Here is a 22,303-nt window from a genome sequence, read left to right on the forward strand (position 1 = left end):
TAAAGAAGATATTAATTGAATAAGTTTTGGATTTTTTGAGTAGTTTGAAAGAAATCCGCTAGATGGCTTTTTCGAAATTTAGAAATATTTGAAATCATTTTAATGGAAGAAATGGTGTAAAATTGCATCTGAGGAATTTCCAACCAGTCGGAACGTTAATTCTGAACGTTATTCTGTGGTAAGAGCTTTTATATATAAACCCAACCTAACCTGTATTTTAGTGGTTCGGTTCTTAACTGAATAATTTCAAAATATCCTCAAGAGATGGCGCCACATGCGTTCAATTTTTAGTACGAAATTTTTTTTTTAGATAGTTGCATTTTTACGAAGCTATTTTCTATGACTAGGACAGTCCAATTTAATAAGAACCCAACCCAACCGATGCTTTCTGGATTTCTGTCCATTTTTCCATTCCTAAGAGGGACCTTCGATTGGATTGAGTTACAACATAACCTAAAAGTTATTTATCAGATAAGTGGGAATTTTTCTGTTAATTTTCATGTTAATAATTCAAGATAAAACACTGCTAGTTTCATTTTAATTGAGAATCTATCGATTATTATCTACCGACTTAAATCTTTAGTAGTATAGCTCATTTTTTTTTCTACAATATCTGTGAAATTGTTGTAAAGTTGGTAAGATTAGCAGGGAGTTTTGTTTTATCATGTTTTGAAATAGATATGTCACACCAAGGTTTATAGAACATAAGGTTACCTCATTCCCTATGCCTCTGTAGTATGGATTATTACCCCGCAAATTGACGTCACTGGTTCGATACAGTCAGAATAAAAGATAGATACGTGCCTATACTGTGGTACAGTCTATATAAAATATTTAAACCTCGCATCGTGTTGTCCTTGTTTATAGATATATCTATAAACAAGGGCGTTGTGTTGTTCATAGAACCAGCTACGTCACTGACCCACCTTGCCTCTCAGAGGAGGAGAATCGGTATTGGGTAACCTTATGTTCTATAGACCTTGATGTCACACTGACGTTTGAGTTTTCGTTATTCAAAAAGAAAAGGTGCATAAAATATGTTGTGAGGTGCCATTTATTTACCTAGAAAAGGTATTTTGTTCTATTTAATTACTTTGCTGCACGCTTTTACGATAAATATGTACTTCGTTAAAATCGTATTAATCTAAAAATTTATTAGTATTTTAACCTTAACTATTTAGTTAGTGAAAATGTTACTAAAAATCAGGAAAACTATATACATAAATTTTATAAGGGTCCTAGATAATACCAACAGAAACCCTAAAAAATTTACAAAGTATTATAGAATAAAAACGAACTAGTTTTTTTTCCGTTCAATTTGACATCTGTCATTATTGACGTTACGCTTTCTCTCAGTTAACGATTTTAAAATAGAAATCTGTAATATAGATTTTTTTTGAGCCTGAACTCGCTAAATTATTATTTTTCGTATAATTTATAATACACTATTTATACAAATAGTGTATTAAAAAGAAAAAAATATATGTATACAATTTAATTTGATTTATTTCTTTTTCTTTCCTTTTTTATCTTTCTTCTTAACTTCCGCGCTAGATTCGATAATGCTTAATTTTTTGAGTTTACTTGCTTCTTTAGCTTTCTTATAATTTTCTATGTCTTCAATTTTTGTAGTCGTCAACAAAAGAATGATGTTATAAAATTCCAAGAACGAAATTGGATATTCCAGATCGACAATTTGCCCATTTTTTATGATTGAAGGACAAACTTCCGCTATGCAATCGATAATCCTTTTTCTTTTTAATTTGGTAAAAACGTGGAGATTTTTAAGAATAACGTTTTCGGTTTTAAAAGGATACGGAGTAGGATCTTCAATTTTCGGAATGATCTCATCATCTAAATATAAATAAATGTAAGAGGAATTTTTAATTAAATTTTGATTTATTACCTGCTAAAAATATTACACTTGAACCAATTGGTGTTGCGTTAGCACCGGATTTTAAATGATTAATTTCGTCACCTTCTAGAACTTTTTCGGAACAAGCTGGAAATCCTTTGTGGATACAACTTTGGTATAACATCCTCGCCGTTGGGGGATCCCCAATGCTTCTGTAAAGCATATAAACCCCTTGAATGGGAAGTAAATCTTTATATTCATAAAGAGCCGTTCCTCTATTTTTCCCCACGTTCGGTAATAAGTCGTCATAAAGAAACTTTCTTAATATTTTCGATAACGTTCCTTCAACTTGATCCACGTCAAAAACATCTCCGTATAACTTCCAAGCAATCGCCACGAGTGATTGAAGAAATTGCCAAAAATAGATGCGTTCGAAAGGATCGTGTTCGGTTTCTAACCCGCAATCTGGATTTTCCATCACGCATAAATCAACATCTATTAAAGACATTCCTCTCGTGGTGATATTGATGTCGTAGAGTAGTTGCCAAAAAAATAATCTTATTAAAACGGGTCGAAATTTCGGCATTTCTTTGGTTGCAATAAAAGCGTATTGATAATAAATATGTTTCAAGACTAAATTATTTGAAATAATAACGTTGCGAAGCTTTTCTTCTTCCCCCAAAAGAATGCTATCCTCAATATTCGATTCCACAGAAAAAATATTCCTAAAAAATAATTTTTAATTTTAAATAAACCAAAATAAAAAAAAATTACTCTAAATGAATCGTTCCATGTTCTCTGGCCCCATGTTTTTTAACAAGAAGTAAAAGAAAATACGTTAAATCAACCTGTTTAGGTTCATAATGTATCGGAATACATAACGGGTTAATATGGCAACTCATCACTTTGGGAAATGCGGATAAGCTTACACTTTCGTGGCTCTCAATCGATGTTAAGAGTGTTAATGTACTCGAACTTTTTGTATTCAAAATTTGTTTTTGCGACCCGCTTTTTCTTTTTATTAATTCATTACTGCTTTGTCTGTACCATATTACGGGATCGACTGGTTTATCATATAAAAAAAGTGGATCTCCCGACATGGTTTTTCCATTTCCACAGATAACAAAGGCCGGGCCGTGTTTCATGTTTCTTATCCAACAACCGGTCATTCTAGCGCCACCACAAAAACCAAAGTTTAAAATTCCTTCTCCCGTTCGAGTCCCTTCGACCCAATATCCTTCAAATTTATTCATGATTGGGTATGAAAACGATCGGTTAAAAAACGCTTTCCAAATGTATTCCCCATAACCGTTCATCTTTCCATTTTTCCAATCACCTTTATAGTACTAAAAATTTGTTTAATTTAATGTTATTTTAATACGAATTAATCGTAATTACATCGTGATTTCCCCAAACCATAGTTCCATATCCTTCTCGTAACCCATTTTGCCACTCTCCTTGATACATGCACTCTTTATAATATTGACGAATTCCATTTCCGTGGCGTTGATCGTCCAGAAAATTTCCATTGTACCAATTATTTGGTTCATAAAGCAACCAGCCTTTTCCATTTTTCTTTCCAGCTTTCCATTCGCCACTATATAAACTGTTAGTTTCGGTTATGTACATGCATCCTTCGCCATGGAGAAGACCTTGGCAAAAACTTCCTATGTAATAACTACAGTCCTTGTAATATAATTTTCCACGACCTGTGATGTGACCATTATTAAATTCACCCTAAATTAAATTGATAAATAAAATGTATGTTGGGTTGCCTACTTCGCAAATTCAAAAAAAAAAGATCTTAATATAAACAGACTCAGATTTCTTAATCTGGATGTATTTGTGTTCTCTGATGATTATAAATCAAATTTGAAGCAATACCATTTTCGAAATATCTTTGAGATATTAATTTTTAAACATTATAACACAACATTAATATTCTTACTTCATAAACTGTTCCATCACTCCAAAATAACGTCCCAATACCATGAAATCGTTTCCTTTCAACTGGTCCTTTATAAACATTCCCATTTTTGAAAAGAATCATAACATTATCTGGGTAAGTTTGAATAACCCATTCGTATTGATCGCTGGTGTTGCTAAGATCCTAAAACGTTTTATTTTATAACCGATTTTATTGTGTTTAATTATTTTTACTAATGTATACGAAGTAGTTTCGTCTATTTTTGACGGTACTCGATCCACACTCCATCTTTTAGACGATGTTCTACTTCTTCCTATAAAATATGTCTTTTAAAATGTTATTATTAAGTTATTTAAAAGTATAACTTGACATTCTTGATCCGTATTTTGATAACACCCCAGAAGAACTTCTTCTCGATTTTTTACTAGTTAATGATACCTTAGAGTCGTCAAAGTAGCTTAATTCATTAGCTAATAAATCCTCTTTAGTTAAATCTTTGAGGTCTTTAACTCCGTTGGTTTTTTCATCACAAGATTGACTCGTATCATCGTCTTCTACATGAACCCATTCCCTCACAACCAAACTCAACATGCTATCATAAAAAAGCAAGATTACTTCTTCTTGTAATTCTTGGGGAGTTTTAAATTCAGGGAGAAGTTGCCCTACCGATGTTCCAATATCCTCCCTTTGAATCGAAGAGGATTGTGTGGCATTTAGATCCGATTGTTTCGAGAATTGCAACATTATTTATATTGACAAATTTTTTTTTGACACACAAATGATTGACGAGATCTTTCTATCAAACATGATCATTAACATTACGATGAGTCATCACCCGGTAATGAGAATAGGTGGCAAATCGGGGATTAAGTATGCCTCGGGCATGTTGTAGTATTAATACTTTAAATTTTGGCTATTTCCCAAGACGTCTAGCTAATATTAGCCTCACTAAGGCGGCGACTGTCTTTTACCAGTTTTGTGTCCACCGGCTTTCCGGTGATGTGCTTCAAAATCACTAAACGGAGTACGATCTGCTCAAAAATTTAACATCAATGAGCGTGAGTTTTTATTTTTTAAATCCGATTTTGAAATGATAAGGATTATTTGTGGTACGCGATGAAAAGGTTAAATTTAGACCGATTAAGAAGGCCGAAGAGCTAAAAAAAATTTGTTGTGTGCTTAAATGCTAACCTAGACTTAGATTGAAGTGTAAACTTGATTATTCAAGTCCGTTATATTAATAGACTAATTATATTAAGAATACAATTTTTAGATTTTTAGATTGTTGTATTTAGGTCAGTGTAATGTAAATTCTATGCATCCTAAACTTTATTTTTAGAACTTGGTGCCACCATCTATAACAATTGATCGTTAACCAAAATACGAGATTGTTTTAAACTTTATTATTGCGTTTTACGACGAGAAAAAAGACTAAAATAATTTTAGAAATTAGATGAGAACTTTGTGCCAAAACTTAGTAATTATTTCTAAAATACTCTCCAAATTAAATTAAGATTTGTTTTTTAAATACCAAATACAAACACCTTACATAACAACACTCCAAACTATTTTAAAACTAATCTTAACAATGTTTAAACACCTCCCTACAAATTCATTGATGTTTTCAAACTCGCGTTTATGATACCAAAATATTAAACGTAAAATATTTAAAGATTTAAAAATAGATTTTGCGTTTGGGCGGTCGAGGAAATCAACGTATTCGCAATAAATACTTTTTTGATCGACGTAAATCGCGTTGGATAAAAATAGATTAAAAAAAATCTTGTTTTATTAATACCACTTAGAAATGGCCTGAAATCCTCTTAGTTTTCTATTATTGCATTTTGGGGCCAGAAGGATAGTAACGGAAATAGAAATAAGTCGGATACCAGGCCCAACTATGTTTAGGTTTTGTAAAAGAAAAAAATATCTTTTTTGATTAATTTCAGAGAAAACCTGAAACGAAATGGCGCCCAATGGCCATTTCAAATCCATCTACAAAACTCCGAATGGCTAGAAATATGCCTCAATGGGTGGTAAGTAAAACAAAATTATTATTATTTTCTATTTCTTATCTCCTTCACACCATAATCTTTTTTTTTTCGTCCAGGTGGTGTTCATTAATATATTTACTGTCTCTAAGGTCCTCATTTCGATTTCTCTCCAATCTTAACTCGTACCTCTTCGCAAATAATCCACAGACTTAATGTTATGACAGATCAAGTTAAAGTCGTCATTCCAGAAGCAGACGGAAAGTAAAACCTCAAGAAGCTTAGGAACGCAGTGCATAAATAATCTTACCGAAGCAACAATATATAGATAATCGACAGTGCTAAATGGTTAGCGACAGAACTTAAGAATGGAACTAATAAGGTTTTAAATGCAGGTTTTAAATAAGGTGCAGTCTTTGCTTCACAAAACTACGACATCATTCCAATTATCAAAGGAGTACCTAAAGAAAACAAATAAAAACAATGTGATTTCGTGTTTTTTCGGATTGACTGATGACACTGAGGTTGCTGATATTATCAGAGGTCTAAAAGGGAAAAAAGCTGAAGACAACATATATAATTAAACAGGTGACTGCTGAAATAGCTCCAATTTTGACAATCATATTAAATTATTGCATAGAAGAGGCTATTTTTCTAGACAAATTTAAGGTGGCTAAGATCTCTCCGGTATTTAAGAAGGGAAACGACAGTAAATATAAAAATTATTGCCTTGCTCCCTATTTTTTCAAAGATAAGTATCAGGCATGGTTACAGAGTTGGCAAATCTACGACCTCTGCAATAATCAGGATCATAAATGAGATAACAACGGCACATGATGAATTCGAAAAAACCAAATTGATATGCTGTGATCTCAGTAAAGCTTTTGATACTGTAGATCACAGTCTACTTTTAAATAAATTGCACTTTATGGAATAAGAGGTACAGTTCTGTTCAGATATAATGCGAAAAGAGTCGCTCGTAGAGGCATAAAATTATACTAGAAACGACCTACGTTCACGAGGCATTCAATCCAGGTTTAATCTGCTCTGTAGTGTTGTAAAAGTTCCGAAGAGGCAAGCGGGGTGATGTGATTTATGGCCAAGATGACTGAATCACAAAGAAAAATTAAGAAAATAAATAAGTATAAGCAATCCATTTACTTTACACAATTCCTGTAGTAAATGAAAATAATTACTAATAATTACTGTATTACTTTGGTAATACAGTGGAACGATAAGTCGAACCTCATAAGAAATGAAAATTATATATTGATAGTAAGTTATATATAAACTATATATAACTATATATAGTTATATAACTATATTGAAACTATAACGATAACTATATTGAAATACTGGATACAAGGTTCTTACTGATAGTTTCAAAACACCATCTAGCACTCGAATGTATTCAATCGAATTAAATCCTTGATAATTGTGGACGTTGTAAATGGATTGGCGGTGACCTATTCAGCAATTCCCCTTCGTTGAGCATTATTAAGAATAAACCTTCGGCCTGATCTATAGATGTTGTAAGGCCAACTTTCCCGTTTTCTTCAAATCTTACTGATAAGCCTACACGTTCGGCAATTTCCCGTTTATCTATTCCTTCTTGATGAAGTGCAATAATTGCTCCCCTCGTAGTCAAACCTGACTCGTTGACCAAAAACACGAGGCATGTTGTATTTAAGAAAACGGACAAATTTGAATGCACGTAATTTTGATATTGAATAATTCTATTTAAAATTTGAAGGAGAGTTTCATAAAGCTTTATTTATAAGTTTTATATTATATTAATTATATTACTGAGATTTTTATCTGACGTTTTATTTATAGAAATACTCTAAAATCATTTATTAGAGGAACATATAAAAAATCGGGTATTTGTTGTTCTTAAAAATATCAAAAAAGATTTAAATTAAAATAAAATTAACACATTTAAAAAAAGGGTGATCCATACCTCGGCCTACTTCAAACTTTGACGGTTTTACCTGGGTTAAGGAAGAGGGTAACTTCCTTTAGTCTCAGAAATTGAATTGAATAGAAACAAAAGATGTCTCTGTCTTCTTCCATTACCAGCGTCATGTCGGAGCTAACAGCGGACGATTCGCATTAAATCTGAACAGAGCTGTACATCCTACAAACTGATTGAAACTTACCTTTCCAATAGGTATCAGCGTATCTACTGGAATGGAGAAATTCCTTACTTTTTATTATTTTTGTAAATGACTTGCCTTACTGTGTGCCTGGAGTTACTTCCTGCCTCTACGCCGATGACACAACATTTGTAGCGCGAGACAATACAATGTACAATTCTAAGCATGGTGACTGATTGGTACTAAATAATGAGAAAACCCAATTTATGAAATTTTTCCACGCGAAGAATCAAGCGTGAAGTTTTGGGTTTGCACCTTGATCCTATGTAGAGTTGGAATTGTCACATCGATTGGCTATGTCAGCAACTCGCGAGTATTGTGTATCTGGTGCGCAGATTGAGGGTTTCTGCTGGGCTTGAGGCGGCTTATTTTTCGTGCTTTCATCTGTTGCAGCTTACGGTATAGCAGTTTAGGGGTCAGCTTCACGTGTCAGATGAGTATTTCTTCTACAAAAACGGTGTATACGTGCCCTTGATAACCTTAAGACAAATGATACTTGTAGGTTATCGTTTCAAAGGCACTGTGTACTTACTATTCCTGCCACCTATATCTTGGCTTGAACTATGTTCATAATCATAAGAGTGAGTTTACAACCAACTTTCAACTACATAGTTATAACACTCGCCATAAAGATCTTTTTGAGTTACCAACTCATAGATTAAATGTAATGATGAGTTTTAGAAGAAGAAATTTAACTCAAGAGTTAAAAATATGTTAATATCGATATGCTTTTATTCTCTCGAAGATTTTTATAACTGCGATCTTTGTACTGGCGTCGATTAAAATTACTAATTATTGAAATGTGGCGAAATTGTGTCTGTAATTTATTCCCTTACTTTTATAATATAAGAGTAACTTTATGTAATTTACTATTTCTATGATGATTCTTGTATTTGTACAGGGTGGTTCAAATTCGATGTCCGAATAGGCTAACTCGGAAACTATAAGAGTTAGAAAAAAAGTAGCTTACATGTCATGATCTCGTTTTTCGAGAAACTGCTAATGCCGAAAACCTCATAGCGCTATCGTCTTTTGTTTTTCCCCTAGAGGCCAAAATTGAAAATATCGTAAAACCAATAAGTGCAATTATCTTGGTTATTATTATAGGTGGAGTATTATAACTACGACATTATATGGACACTTTTTTACAGAGAATTTCATGACATAGTCAAAAAAAATTTTTCGGTTTTAGATTTTGAGATATCATGAGAATTTTCGTTTTTTTAAATGGAAACAACCACTGATTATTCGCTTATTAAATTCGTTATTTTTTTCTGATTACAAATATAGGGTTCGACAGGTCTATTTCTTATTGTTTTAGAATAAAACTAAAAATAAACCTTTTTTTATAAAATTTCCATCTAGTGTCGTCGAGAAAATTAAATTTACAGTTTCCTGTAAGTTACGGGGCGGTAGGTAAAATCTAAAAAGTTAACAATTAAATACGAATATAAGTTCTGGTATTTAAAAACAAATAATTTTGTAATATGTAACATTCTAACATGTCAAACGTTTTAAAATTTTTGTAATTGATCTTAAAAACGGGATTTTTAAAGTGACACTTCAGAAAATTTTTGAATACAAACAAATGTTGCTATGTTTATTTGAATTAAAAAAAAAAAACATATGAGCGCCATCTATCGATAATTTATTAAGTCATTTAAAAATAATATTAAATCGTAATAAACAATGTGAAATAATGCAATCTATTCCAACTTTTGTGTAAAACATATATAGATTAAACAGTTCAACAAATATATTTGTTTCAAATATCAAAAATATGTTTTTTTAATTTTTAGTTATAGAACCGTAATTTACAGGAAACTGTAAATTTAATTTCTTCGACAACACTAAAAGAAAAGTTTATTTTTAGTTTTATTCTAAAACAATAAGAAATAGACCTGTCAAACCCTATATTTTTGTAATCAGAAAAAAATAACGAATTTATTAAGCGAATAATCAGTGGTTGTTTCCATTTAAAAAAACGAAAATTGTGATAATATCTCAAAATCTAAAACCGACAAAATTTTTTTGACTACGTCATCAAATTCTCTGTAAAAAAGTGTCCATATAATGTCTTAGTTATAATACTCCACCTATAATAATAACCAAGATAATTACATTTGCGGGTTTTACGATATTTTCAATTTTGGCCTCTAGCGGAAAAACAAAAGACGATAGCGCTATGAGGTTTTCGGCATTAGCAGTTTCTCGAAAAACGAGATCATGACATGTCAGCTACTTTTCTTCTAACTCTTATAGTTTTCGAGTTAGCCTATTCGGACATCGAATTTGAACCACCCTGTACATTATGGTACATACTTTACTTTTATGACGTTTTTGATTTGTAAAATTTTAAAATAAACTTTATTATTATTATATCAAATACCGCAAGGATGATGCTCTTGGAAGTAAAAGAATAATCCATCAGCATACAAAATCATAAAGAAAAGAATTAGTTGAGAAATGCCATGAAATTGAGGTTTTTCAAGATAAATTTCATGTGTTCAATATGGACAAGAAGGTTAGAGATGTTATGGGAAAGTTCAGGATGAGAACTTTAGCATACATTCAGAGTCTGGACTTCACGTCATAGCAGAAGAAGTCTTCTGACAACACACAGCTTTGCCTAACTTTCTTTAAAATCGCTCGGATTTCCGCGTGCAAAGAACTTAGGAGCTCTACATTCTTTTGGTGTTGTACAGAGTTGAAAGCTTTTCTATAATCTATAAAGCATGCGTAGACATCGACGTTCATGTTTCTACATCTCTGCGTTAAAATCTTAAGTGAATATAAATTCTGTCGTGTTTCCATGCCATTTCTGAAACTCAAGAGCATTCTTCTCTCCAATAAGTATCTTTACATCCTATTTATGCCAAAACGGTTCCTTTTTTTCTTGTTTTGCTGATTATGTTCTTAGCTACAACTTTTTACAACTATAATCAGGTACAATCAGTTAAGAAGAATTTCTCAAGACATTATGGAATTAACCTCCCGAAAAGAATTTTAATAATTTTGATTAATTTTTAGAATAAATCTGGTGGTGGTCCAGCACCTCCGCCGATTCCAGCCGATCAAAAACCACCTATAAAGCACGGAAAACATCAAGAACCAGACTATGAAGTAATCGAATTTGGAGCTTATTGCAACGCACCACCGCTTCCACAAAAAAACTTAATTTCCGGTAAAAAGTCTTATTTAATCAATTTGAATCAAAAATGAATTAATTGTTTTAGTTAACAAAAAAGATGGGAAACATTGCGAACTTTGTGGATCATCTTATCCTTCGGTTAATTGCCAACAATGCAAACAAATTTTTTGTTTGTCCTGTGATGATATGTATCATAGACATCCTAAAAGAATCAATCATACAAGAAGAGTACGTAATTTTTTTTATTTGTTACAATAAAAATTTATTTATTAATTAATTTAGAGTATAGATTCTCAAATAAGACCACCTCTTCCACCGAAAGGTGAGCAAGCTTCAGCCCCGGTTCCACCCCCAAGAAGACATCGTCGCTCCGGTTCGAATGGCCCATCACCGTGCCCAAGCCCATTACCTTTTAGAAACGTCCAGGTAAAAACAATAATGTTTTGGAATCAAAAATCTATGTATTTATTATTTCGTTGCTGTTTAACTAACCACAATTTTAGTAGTCAAGTAGAAGCTAATTTTTTGTTTCAATTAATACAAAGCCTCTTAGCTTAAATAGGGATGATTTTATTAAAAACAAATAACTTAAAATCAGTGAGAAGCGATAACATTTATCTTTACAGGCGACAGCAACGTTGCCTAGAAAAGATGGGTTTTCTTTTAAGGATAAAATGGATAGCTTGAAAAGGATGGTTTCAAGACCACTTCCTCCTCCCCCACCTTCACCATCAGGAAATTGTAAGTTTAACATCATAATTTTTAACATTTAATCTACTTTAAATGTGATGTTATTAGCTGCAAGATCTGATTTTTCAAATCCCAATTCGGATCGATATCGAGGAAGTGATCTTCCAAGTCCATCTTTACAACAACGGTATTTACAGCATCAAGCGATAATGAGAGGAACGACACCAAATATACCTTTATCAGTATCATCAAGTCAAGTGAGTTATTCTTTACCAATACTAAAATGATAAAGCTGATTTTGATACTTTCAGCGATCATCTGTAGATTTTGATTCAGATCAATGGAATAGATTAAGATCTGGATCGGTTTCTGGATCAGATACGGGCCAGAAAAATTCTAGAAGATTCAGTAACACTTCTTGTCCCCCCAATACTGGAAGATTGCCACAAAGTGCTTCCGTATTCGATTTAAACACACAATTCGTTCATCAGCACGTTGCTCCAAATTCGATGCAACACGTAAATATGTTACAAATAATTTAATTTTTGATACTTTTTATTGGCATTGTTTTTAGGCTCAATCGATGGCTCAATTAAATTGTCCAACGTGTTATCAAGGAATGTGGGTCGATCAATGGGGTAACGTTTGCGATCCCCAACAAGTAGGAAGCAACGTAAGCCTTAACATACCACCCGGATACAATCCAATGTGGATGGGAACATGGCATCCAAATATGGGAATGTACCCATATCCGATGGGAGTCAATATGGGCCACGTACATTGCTCAAGACCTGCATCACCAACTCATAGCGTAAAATCGCGAAAATCTTACGTAAGCAAAAGAAGCCAGAGAAAATCGTATCGGAAAAGCGATGATTCAGATGATGACGTCGATGATCGCCGATCGATATTTAGCCATGCTGAGAGGAGCGAAAGAAAATCGATTAGTAGAACGAGAGAGAGTGCTTCAATGCCGAGAGATTTGAAGCGGAGGAATACCATTGAGAAAATGGAGCGGGTTCCCTTACCAAGAAATATCAGGAGGGGGAGTGTTCAAGAATCGCTAAGTGAGGAATATGATGCTGAAAGCGAAGATGTGAGTGAGGAATCGCCTAAAAAAATTGCGACAAGAATTGAAACATCGACTCAAGTTGGAATAGGAACAAAAGTTGGTGTAAAAGATATCGAAAATAAAGAATGGGAGTGCGAACATTGTACATACGTAAATGAGCCGGGTACAAGAATTTGTTTGGTTTGCTGTAAAACACCTTCAGCGTTAATAAATGCAGTTGAAAATGACGTTGATGTAGAACCACCAAAATTAACACAATTAGAAAGAAGAAAATCAAGCGACGATTACAGCAAAGATTACAGCGAAACGGAATCTTTATTAAACAAATTAGGAAAATTAAAAGTACCAGATGACGTTAAATCTGAAAGGGGAGTTCAAACTGGAACGCCAGATAAAAAAGGTAAACCAATTCGAAAAATCTCGTTCTGGCCAGGAACAAAATTTTCAACACTACACAAATAATGTTTTGTTTTACCTTGTTATTATTTAGTCTTTGTGTTCATGTGTATTAAATTAAAAATAAAAATCTAGTCAAGTGTGTGTTAGTGTCAAGTTAAATGTGTTTTAAACTAAAAATCAAGAAGTTAACAGTTTTCCCGTTCTTCCAGGAAGACATCAAATGTCGAAAAATAATTCTAGTGAAGTTGAAGCGATGCAAAGCGAATCCGACATGCTCTCCGCTTCCATTTCTTTGCAAACGTTAAACTCTAGTGTGGATAATATTCTGAGTGATGAGTGCACAAGAAAGGTTTCAACCGGTGTCGGAACATCAACTATCAACAATAAGATAACCGAAACTAATAACACCCCAGAACGATCGACCACATCAACCGGAACTTCACCACCCCCTCAAAATATCTCAACGCAGGTGAGTCATTTAAACTTCTAGAAAAAGCAAAAAAAAATATTTAATTTAATACATTTTGATCGCTTGCCAAATTATTTTACTCAGAACATTATTTTTATCTCTAGACGTATGAAATGATTCAAATCCCATCGCAAAGTGGAGAAGATCGCATTAAGAGTCCTTTATCGAAAGCTGAATCGAATGGAAATAGAAACAATTCGAAACGCAAAATGCATCGTTCGAATTCTATGCACATGGGGAATCAGAATTTTAATAATAATTTAAATAGAAGTCACTCAATGAGTCGACAATCTTCGTTAGATTCGCAAGTAAGTTGTTTTCTATTTATAATGCTAAAAACAAAAATGATGAACTTTATAAACCACTTAACCCACACTATAATTATAATTTATTAAGGTAAAATCCAATCAAAAGTGGGTGCCTCATTTACATTTAAAATAACCTTGCGAAACTTAATTATTTATTAAAAGACTTTCTTTGTAAGTAGTGCAATTATTTTGTTTTAGAGTTTACCCGATTCTCCATCAAGAGCCAATACTCCGTTTGAAGTTGATTCAATGGAGTATTTAGACCCGAGATATACCAGAAAATATGGGGGGAAGAATCGATCTCATAGTATCATGGATTTGAGATATAGAAACGACTATAATTACTGGGTACCAAAAAATAAATCGCTTGCATCTTGTGTTGTCTTCATTGCATTAGTAGCGCTTATAGTGAACCAAAAAAAGCTTTAGATTATTTAATAACCATCATCATTTATTTTAACCAAACCCCATCATTTATAATAATAAAACATAATTTTTTTTTATAATCTCCTTTTGATTTTGTTTCAGAATGAGCATCCTCTCCGAAACCGTTCCGATTCATTTCACGCATTCAAAGATGATTACCCGCCCGATCAACATTTCCACGGATACGATACGTTCAAAAACCAAGGAATGGAATTAGTCAAATTACTTCGGGTAATTCGATAATTACGAAGCCGACGAATTTGTTAAATCGTTTTAAATTATAGGAAGCCGAACATTATAAATACACGGCGGATGAAGTTCAAGCGGCTTTAGTTCATTGCAAAGATCAAAATCCGATTGAATGGTTAAAAGAAAATTGGGAAAAAACGATCACCGGCGTTCAAACTTTATCGACGCAAATGGGAAGGGAAAGTCCGATGAATATCGTTGGAACTGTTTCGGAAACGGAAGCCAGAAATGCTCTTAGAATGCATAAAGGTGTTTTATGGGATGCTGTTAAGGAATGTGTTGAACAAAGGGAACGAAAGGTATTTGATATTTTATTTGGGTTATGATCTAATTTGTACAGGGTGAAACTATAAGAGTTAGAAGAAAAGTAACTTACATGTCATGATACATGTCTTATTATTCGCTTATTAAATTCGTTATTTTTTTCTGATTACAAAAATATAGGGCTTGACAGGTCTATTTCTTATTGTTTTAGAATAAAGCTAAAAATAAACTTTTTTTAGTGTCGTCAAAGAAATTAAATTTACAGTTTCCTGTAAATTATAACTAAAAATTAGAAAAACATATTTCTGATATTTGAATCAAATACATTTGTTGAACTATTTAATTTATATTTGTTTTACACAAGAGTTAGAATAGATTGCATTATTTCACATTTTTTATTAATATTTAATATTATTATTAAATGACTTAATAAATTATTGATAGATGGCGCTCATATATATATTTTTTTAATTCAAATAAACATATAATCAAAAATTTTCTGAAATGTCAAATTAAAAATCCTGTTTTTTAAGATGGATTACGAAAATTACGAAAAGTTTAACATGTTAGAATGTTACATATTAGAAAATAAAGTAACTTATATAAATTTTTAGTTATAGTACCGTAATTTACAGGAAACTGTAAATTTAATTTCTTTGACAACACTAAAAAACCGTTTATTTTTAGCTAAACAATAAGAAATAGACCTATCTAACCCCATATTTTTGTAATCAGAAAAAAATAACGAATTTAATAAGCGAATGATCAGTGGTTGTTTGGATTTAAAAAAACGAAAATTATTTATATAGTATTATTTATTTCAATTTTGGCCTCTAGGAGAATGTAACGAACTGTAACCAACTTCACAACAATTTGTCAAAATTAAATGTCAATTTTATGAAACGTCGATTAGCAGTTTCTCGAAAAATGAAATCTTTCCGAGATAGCCTATTCGTACATCGAATTTGAACCATCCTGTACAAAGCGTTTAAATTTTAGATGGTAAAATTAAACAATAACCAATTTTTTTCTTTTAGTATGCAGAGTTAGCATCTCGCGGCGAATTCTCGCGTGAAGATATTTTAACAGTATTGACGGCAAATCACGGTGATGTGGAAGCAGCATTCGTAGAATTGGGCAAAACGCAATTAAAACCTTTTTTATTTCGAATTTGGGGGCCACCAACCGGAGCGGAAAATGAATCGGGTAATGAGGGGGTCGCAATTGCTTTAAACGAGGGTGGTAAGTTAAAAAGCGAATAAAAAGGTAAACCGTAAAAGTTAAAAATGACATTTTTGTTACTTAGAGCTTGCTCACGAGGATGAAAAATCCCAAAATGATAAATATTTTATCGAAACGGCCAAAGCGGTGAGTTCACTTACTAACAAGATTTTAAAACAGGAAGAATACTTGGAGAAGTCTCAAAATCAGGAATCAGATAAAACTCAAAATCATCAAAAAGGAGATAATTATGCAACAGATTTAAAGTTGGAACCAAATATTCAAATGCAACAAGAACAAACATGTAATGTTAAAGATTTAGGAGGGGTTCAAATCGGATTAGATTTTATACAAAATAAGGAATCACAAATTAATACTAAAAATGAACCTGATATATCTCAAATTGAAACTAAACAAACTGAGAATGATGGAGATATGAATGATATGAATCCAAAAATGGTTCAAATCGAACCGGATTCTATAGAAAATAATCAAGAAAATTTGAACCATAAAACGGATCTGAAAGTTGAGTTGAGCACCAATACAAAACCAAAAGAAATTACTAAAAAACCACAAGAAGAAAAAAGAAAATTGTATATCGAAAAAAGTAGCACGGTTATTCAAGTTAAAGATGTTAATGACGAAACTGAAAATACAACTCAACAAAATGATTCGGATTCTGAAAGCTCCGACTCTTCACATCATCAGCAAAGCGATGAAAACGAAGGAAATAATAATTCGAATAAGGTAAAGAACAAGAACATTAGCACACTGAGCATTGTTTTGCAAAGCACCTCATCTAACAAACATAGTAGCTCAGATAGTAGTGTAGATGTTGGTACTAAAACGAGTGTTGATGGAGATGGGGAAAATAAGAAAGAAATTAAACAAAATGAAGATGTTGCGCGGCGTCCGAGTTTGTTGCAAAACATTAAGAATAATATTAAATTGTCGGTTAATAAGATTCGAATCAATCGGATTCCTTCGAAGAAGTGGAAAAAAATATCAAAGAAGAAAAATGTTAAGTCTGAAGATGATCGATTTAAGCAATCTAGTTCAACTGATTCAAATGAAATTGAATGTCGAGAAGAAATAAATATGGGGAATGATATAAAGGGGGATAAAGTTGAAATAACAAAGTTATTAAATGAGGAATCAAAAAAGGAAGGAAGGAAACGTGAATCTGAGGAAGTTAATGATGGAGAAATAATTCAAAATCAAGAAATTAATGAAAAAGATGTTAAAAAGAAAATCAATGAAGATGAAAATCAGCACGATGAAGATGTTAATAATGATATTGAAAATATTAATGATAAAATTAATGAAGAGAAATCATCGAAAACACATGATTCTGAAGTTGAAGAGAATCAAATAATAAATAGTGTTGTACAAACGGAACAAGAAAATGTTGTATCTGAACAAAATTTAGATGGGTCAAAAATTACTTCTAACATCGCTGAAATAGTTGAAGATAATCTGAGTATAACTGAAGAAAGTAATAAAATTGATCCAAAATCTTCAACTGTAGAAAACGAAGTTGATCAAAAAATTGAAATAGATAAAAAGGAAGTTCCAAAAACAACCACAACAATCCAAGTTTCGCAAAATCCTCAATGCAAGTCGATAAGTAAATCAAAATCGTCAAAGATTCCAATTTTTCGTCAAAATTCCGTATCAAAATTGGTACCAAAAAACGCCACCCAATCAAAATCGGAAAGCCACATTCCAATTAAAAAATTTGGACAGTCAAAAGCTGCCGTGAAATCACCAAAAAATGTTAGAAAGGATCAAATAAGTATTCAAGGTGAGCACAAGGATGATGAAGGTGAAAACCAAGAAAATGAAGATGAAGAAAATATTCAGATTTTTGATCAAAGTAATATTGTAAAGCGATTGGGAAAACAAGAAGAAATTGATTTGGTTAAATATGAACCTGAAAATGATAAATCATCAAGTAGTACATTAATTAGTGCTTCAAATGGTGCATTAAATAGTGAAGCAAATAATACAATAGATGATGTATCACAAGGTGCATCAAAAAGTGGACCGAATGGTGTATCAAATGATGCGTCAAATAGTACAAAAAATAATACAACAAATGATGTATCAATTGGTGTATTGAATAGTGCATCAAATGAGTCATCAAAAAGTGCATCAAATGATGCAACAAATAATACAACAAATGATTTATCAAAAGGTGTGTCAAATGGTGCATTAAAAAGGGCATCAAAAAGTACATCAAATCATACAACAAATGATGCATTAAATGGTGCAAAAAATAATACAACAAAGGATGTATCAAATGGTGCATCGAAAAAGGCATCAAATACTGCATCAAATAATACAACTAATGATGCGTCAAATAATGCAACAAATGATGTATCAAAAGATGCATCAAATGATACAAAAAATATAACAACAAAGGATGTATCAAAAGGTGCTTCAAGTGGTACATCGAAAAAAGCATCAAAACGTGCATCAAATGATGCACCAAATAATACAACTAAAGATGCGTCAAATAACACAACAAATGATGTATCAAAAGGTGCATCAAATGTTGAATCAAATGATCCATCAAATAATACAACAAATTCAGCATCTAAAGGTGAATCAAGTGGTGGACCAAATAATACAACAAATGAAGCTTCAAATAATGCAACAAATGATGTATCAAAAGGTGCTTCGAGTGGTGCATCGAAAAAGGCATCAAATAGTGCATCTAATAATGCATCAAATAATACAACTAAAGATGCGTCAAATAATACAACAAATGATGTATCAAAAGGTGCATCAAATGGTGAATCAAATGGTGCATCAAATAATACGACAAATTCAGCATCAAAAGGTGAATCAAGTGGTGCACCAAATAATACAACAAATCCTGCATCAAAAGGTGCATTAATTAATACAACAAATGATACATTAAATACTACAATAAATGAACCATCAAATAATACATCAAATGGTGCATCAAATAGTTTATCAAATATTACATCAAATCAATACAAATTATTTCCAAAATCAAAAAGTACTGAAGAAACCAAACCAAGATCAGCATCTTTAGATTTAACAGACGAAGAAATGGAAAAACATAAATTACTGACACGCCGTTTATCATTCGGTTATTCAAAAAAAAGTTCTTTAGATTCAACCAGTTCAAAACAACAATCCTACACGAAATCCCTCGATAACGATAGTGATTCATCAGTGTCTGAAAGCAACGTTGAAGATCTTCTCGATCCGAGTACTGATGATGAAAGTTACGAAGAAATCGATGAGTTAGATGAAATCGTCGAATCCGATAGTGAAGATTACGAAAATTTTGATAAACAAAACGCCCAAATGATCGATGATTTTGATATAAACGTGAAGAATATTCAAAGTAAATTGGATCAACTTGAGAATGAGACTAATACGAAAATGTATTTCTCCGAAACTTGTGAGAGCGAGGAAGAGTATGATGATGATGATGAGGATTTGGAAGATTTAGAGGAGGAAGTTGAGAATGAATCGGAAGTTTCTGAAAGTGTTAATGGACGAGGTGAATTGGATATTGAAATGAAGAATTTAACTGAAATGGAAATAATGGAGGTAAGATGTATCATGGGTCACCTAAAGTCTTTGTCGATGTTTGTATCATATTTGTCAAAATTTATTAAACAAAAATTAAAAGATAAATAAAATTTATATTTAAATTTAGAGACAAGCGAGAAGATTATTAGCCGAGGGGCAAGTTGAAAATTACCAACAAGCCGAATTAGCCGTTAGTTTATTATCACTAAAATTTTCAACCCAAGAAGTTCTTGAAGCAGTTAAAGATTGCACAACTTTAGACGCAGCCGTGGCGTATCTCCAACAAGAATGCGAACTATGTGCGGGGAAGTACCACATGAACAAGGTAAGCGCATGAAATTAATTCAAAAAACTCCTTTATTAACTAAAGTGTCGTTTGCAGATCGTTTCTATGTTAAAATGCGTCCATAGATGTTGTCGTGATTGTGCCAAAAATTATTTCACCATCCAAATCACCGATCGTAATGTGATCGATTGCACGTGTCCTTTTTGTAAAAAACCCGACGTCGACGAAAACACCGAAGATGAATTATCTGAGTATTTTGCTAATTTGGATATTTTACTCAAGGGGATCGTCGAACCGCAAGTTCATGAATTATTTCAAAGCAAGTTAAGAGATCGAACTTTGATGCAAGATCCAAATTTTAAATGGTGTGCGCAAGTAAGTAATTTAATACTGTTTGTTGGACTAAATTATTTATAATTTTATTATTTTTTAGTGCTCTTCAGGATTTATTGCAAATCCACGACAGAGAAGATTAATTTGTCCTGATTGCAGATCCGTAACTTGCGCTAGTTGCAGAAGACCCGTTAGTAAATAAAAGATAAATTGTTTTTTTTTTGTTGCACAAAAGATAGCCGCGTAACGTTATTGATTAGCGTTTAGCGACTTTAGCACACAAATAACGATTATAACTAAATTTAATTCATTTTAAGTGGGAAAAACAACACGAAGGGATCTCGTGCAAGAAATTTTCCGAATGGAAAGAAGCTAACGATCCGGATAATCAAGCTTCCGCCGTTGCGAGACATTTGGCGGAAAACGGAATCGATTGTCCAAAATGCAAATTTAGATATTCCCTTTCCCGAGGTGGATGTATGCATTTCACTTGTAGCCAATGCAAATTTGAGTTCTGTAGCGGTTGTGGGAAGCCTTTTACGATGGGGGCGAAATGCGGGGTTAGCGCGTATTGTGCCAAATTAGGATTACACGCTCATCATCCCAGAAATTGTTTGTTTTATCTCCGGGATAAGGAACCGAATCAATTGCAACAATTATTAACGGTAAATACAATCACAAAAAAAATTTTAATTAAAATAATATAATTTTTTTAAAGGAATATAATATCCCATTTGATACTGAGGGACCAGGTGAAAATGAAGATAACGCAACAGCTTTGGCTAAATGTACAGTTCAATTACAAAAAGAAACTCCCGGTGGTTTATTAGATACGATTTGTAATAACGAGGTATCGCCGGGACAAGCTGGTTTATGCAGGTAAATTCATTAAATATGTGTTTACCCAAAATTTAATAAAAAATTTAGGCACCATTACATAGAATATCTATGTATATTAATAAGAAACAAGAAAATTGATCCAATAAAAATATTAACCGCCGATGATTTAGAAACGATAGTTCGACGTGCAGCGAAAAAACTTCCTCCAAACGCCTATGGACTACCAATTAATGTTTATAGAGATCGTTTAGTTCAGGTAGAAGGAAGCAAACATCATTTAACATTTAATTAAAAATGTTTTATTAAATTTTTGTTGTTGTGTGACTTTTTTGTTTTAAATAGAAGTAACCCAAGTCTAACTAATTCCCTGTCTCTGTTGTGTTAGGCTGCATTACATCGAGTATTTAGTTGGGCTCATTGGTAGACAGAGATTGGATCCGGTGAGCATACTCGATCTGGTCGAGGTTTGTCAAGAGTTAAGGCGACACGGTAAGGATGTTCCGGAGAGGACTCAAAATTCTACCGATCGAGAGTACCAACAATTGTGCGCAAAGGTAAAAATATGTCTCTCAATGTGCCCATACTAAAATAAAAATTTATTAAAAATAATCTTGAGGAGTCTCTCTTTATATGGAGCTTAATAATGTCATGCAGCTTTAGTTTTTGGTGTTTTAAACTTTTTTGCTTGCCTCTAAGATTTTTTTGCAGATTTATTAATTATTTCTTTTTTTTTAGATTGTCTCAGAAAAAATCCCATTAGATTAAAAATATACAAACGTTGAAGAATAAGTTGAAGCAAAAAACAAGGAAGATTTATTTAAATGTATGTAGGTTGAAATGGAGTTTTTCATTAAGAATTTTAACATAGTTTAATTCAATATTTTGTAATTGTTATACAAGTTTACAAAAACAAATAAAGTTAGTGATATGTTTTCACAATAAGACCCACTGTAACGCCTTCTTTCTCACTAACCAATTTAGTAGTTATTAACCAGTTTAATGCATTTAAGAAATTAAAGTATCACCCCTTTACAGAACATCCTTACAAATTTCTTAACCATTCAAATGTTTATGTTATAATTCAAATGAGCCT

General features: G+C 32.4%; 2 protein-coding genes across 4 annotated transcripts; one reads left to right on the plus strand and one right to left on the minus strand.

Annotated features, from left to right (window-relative positions):
- Positions 1-979: 979 nt before the first annotated feature.
- LOC111414973 (Linear Ubiquitin E3 ligase) lies at positions 980-22,159 on the plus strand. 3 transcript variants are annotated; one of them, XM_023046435.2, is made up of 23 exons: positions 980-1,071; positions 5,732-5,818; positions 10,960-11,113; positions 11,166-11,308; positions 11,363-11,506; positions 11,707-11,821; positions 11,879-12,027; positions 12,082-12,288; positions 12,345-13,242; positions 13,451-13,710; positions 13,815-14,018; positions 14,217-14,366; positions 14,547-14,675; positions 14,729-14,992; positions 15,995-16,199; positions 16,264-19,769; positions 19,879-20,076; positions 20,134-20,412; positions 20,471-20,560; positions 20,688-21,035; positions 21,089-21,249; positions 21,596-21,764; positions 21,946-22,159. In XM_023046435.2, exons 2-23 carry the CDS (start codon positions 5,759-5,761, stop codon positions 21,973-21,975), a joined length of 7,863 nt encoding a protein of 2,620 aa, XP_022902203.2. In that variant the 5' UTR covers positions 980-1,071; positions 5,732-5,758; the 3' UTR covers positions 21,976-22,159. The 3 variants fall into 3 exon arrangements, with proteins under 3 accessions (XP_022902203.2, XP_022902201.2, XP_022902205.2); XM_023046433.2 differs by lacking the exon at positions 980-1,071 and adding an exon at positions 4,731-4,840; XM_023046437.2 differs by lacking the exon at positions 980-1,071 and adding an exon at positions 4,731-4,840 and having other exon boundaries at positions 11,749-11,821.
- On the minus strand, positions 1,450-4,611 carry LOC111414974 (radial spoke head 10 homolog B-like). The gene is made up of 7 exons (XM_023046441.2): positions 4,148-4,611; positions 4,016-4,095; positions 3,804-3,965; positions 3,254-3,592; positions 2,630-3,201; positions 1,907-2,580; positions 1,450-1,854 (listed from the first exon to the last, which is right to left on the minus strand). The coding sequence occupies exons 1-7, from the start codon at positions 4,524-4,526 to the stop codon at positions 1,505-1,507; spliced, it is 2,556 nt and encodes an 851-aa protein (XP_022902209.2). The 5' UTR covers positions 4,527-4,611; the 3' UTR covers positions 1,450-1,504.
- Positions 22,160-22,303: the final 144 nt, after the last annotated feature.

This window comes from Onthophagus taurus, chromosome 6 (assembly GCF_036711975.1).
Source record: "Onthophagus taurus isolate NC chromosome 6, IU_Otau_3.0, whole genome shotgun sequence".
Classification (NCBI taxonomy): Eukaryota; Metazoa; Arthropoda; class Insecta; order Coleoptera; family Scarabaeidae; genus Onthophagus; species Onthophagus taurus.

Excerpts from the sequence above, each read along its gene's own strand:
- LOC111414974 (XM_023046441.2), bottom strand. The coding sequence starts at position 4,526 with ATGTTGCAATTCTCGAAACAATCGGATCTAAATGCCACACAATCCTCT. Across the intron at positions 3,593-3,803 it reads GTGATGGAACAGTTTATGAA|GGTGAATTTAATAATGGTCA; the intron begins GTAAGAATATTA and ends AATTTAATTTAG. Across the intron at positions 2,581-2,629 it reads CATGGAACGATTCATTTAGA|GAATATTTTTTCTGTGGAAT; the intron begins GTAATTTTTTTT and ends ATTATTTTTTAG.
- LOC111414973 (XM_023046433.2), top strand. Across the intron at positions 14,676-14,728 it reads AATTAGTCAAATTACTTCGG|GAAGCCGAACATTATAAATA; the intron begins GTAATTCGATAA and ends TTTAAATTATAG. Across the intron at positions 21,036-21,088 it reads AATTGCAACAATTATTAACG|GAATATAATATCCCATTTGA; the intron begins GTAAATACAATC and ends ATTTTTTTAAAG.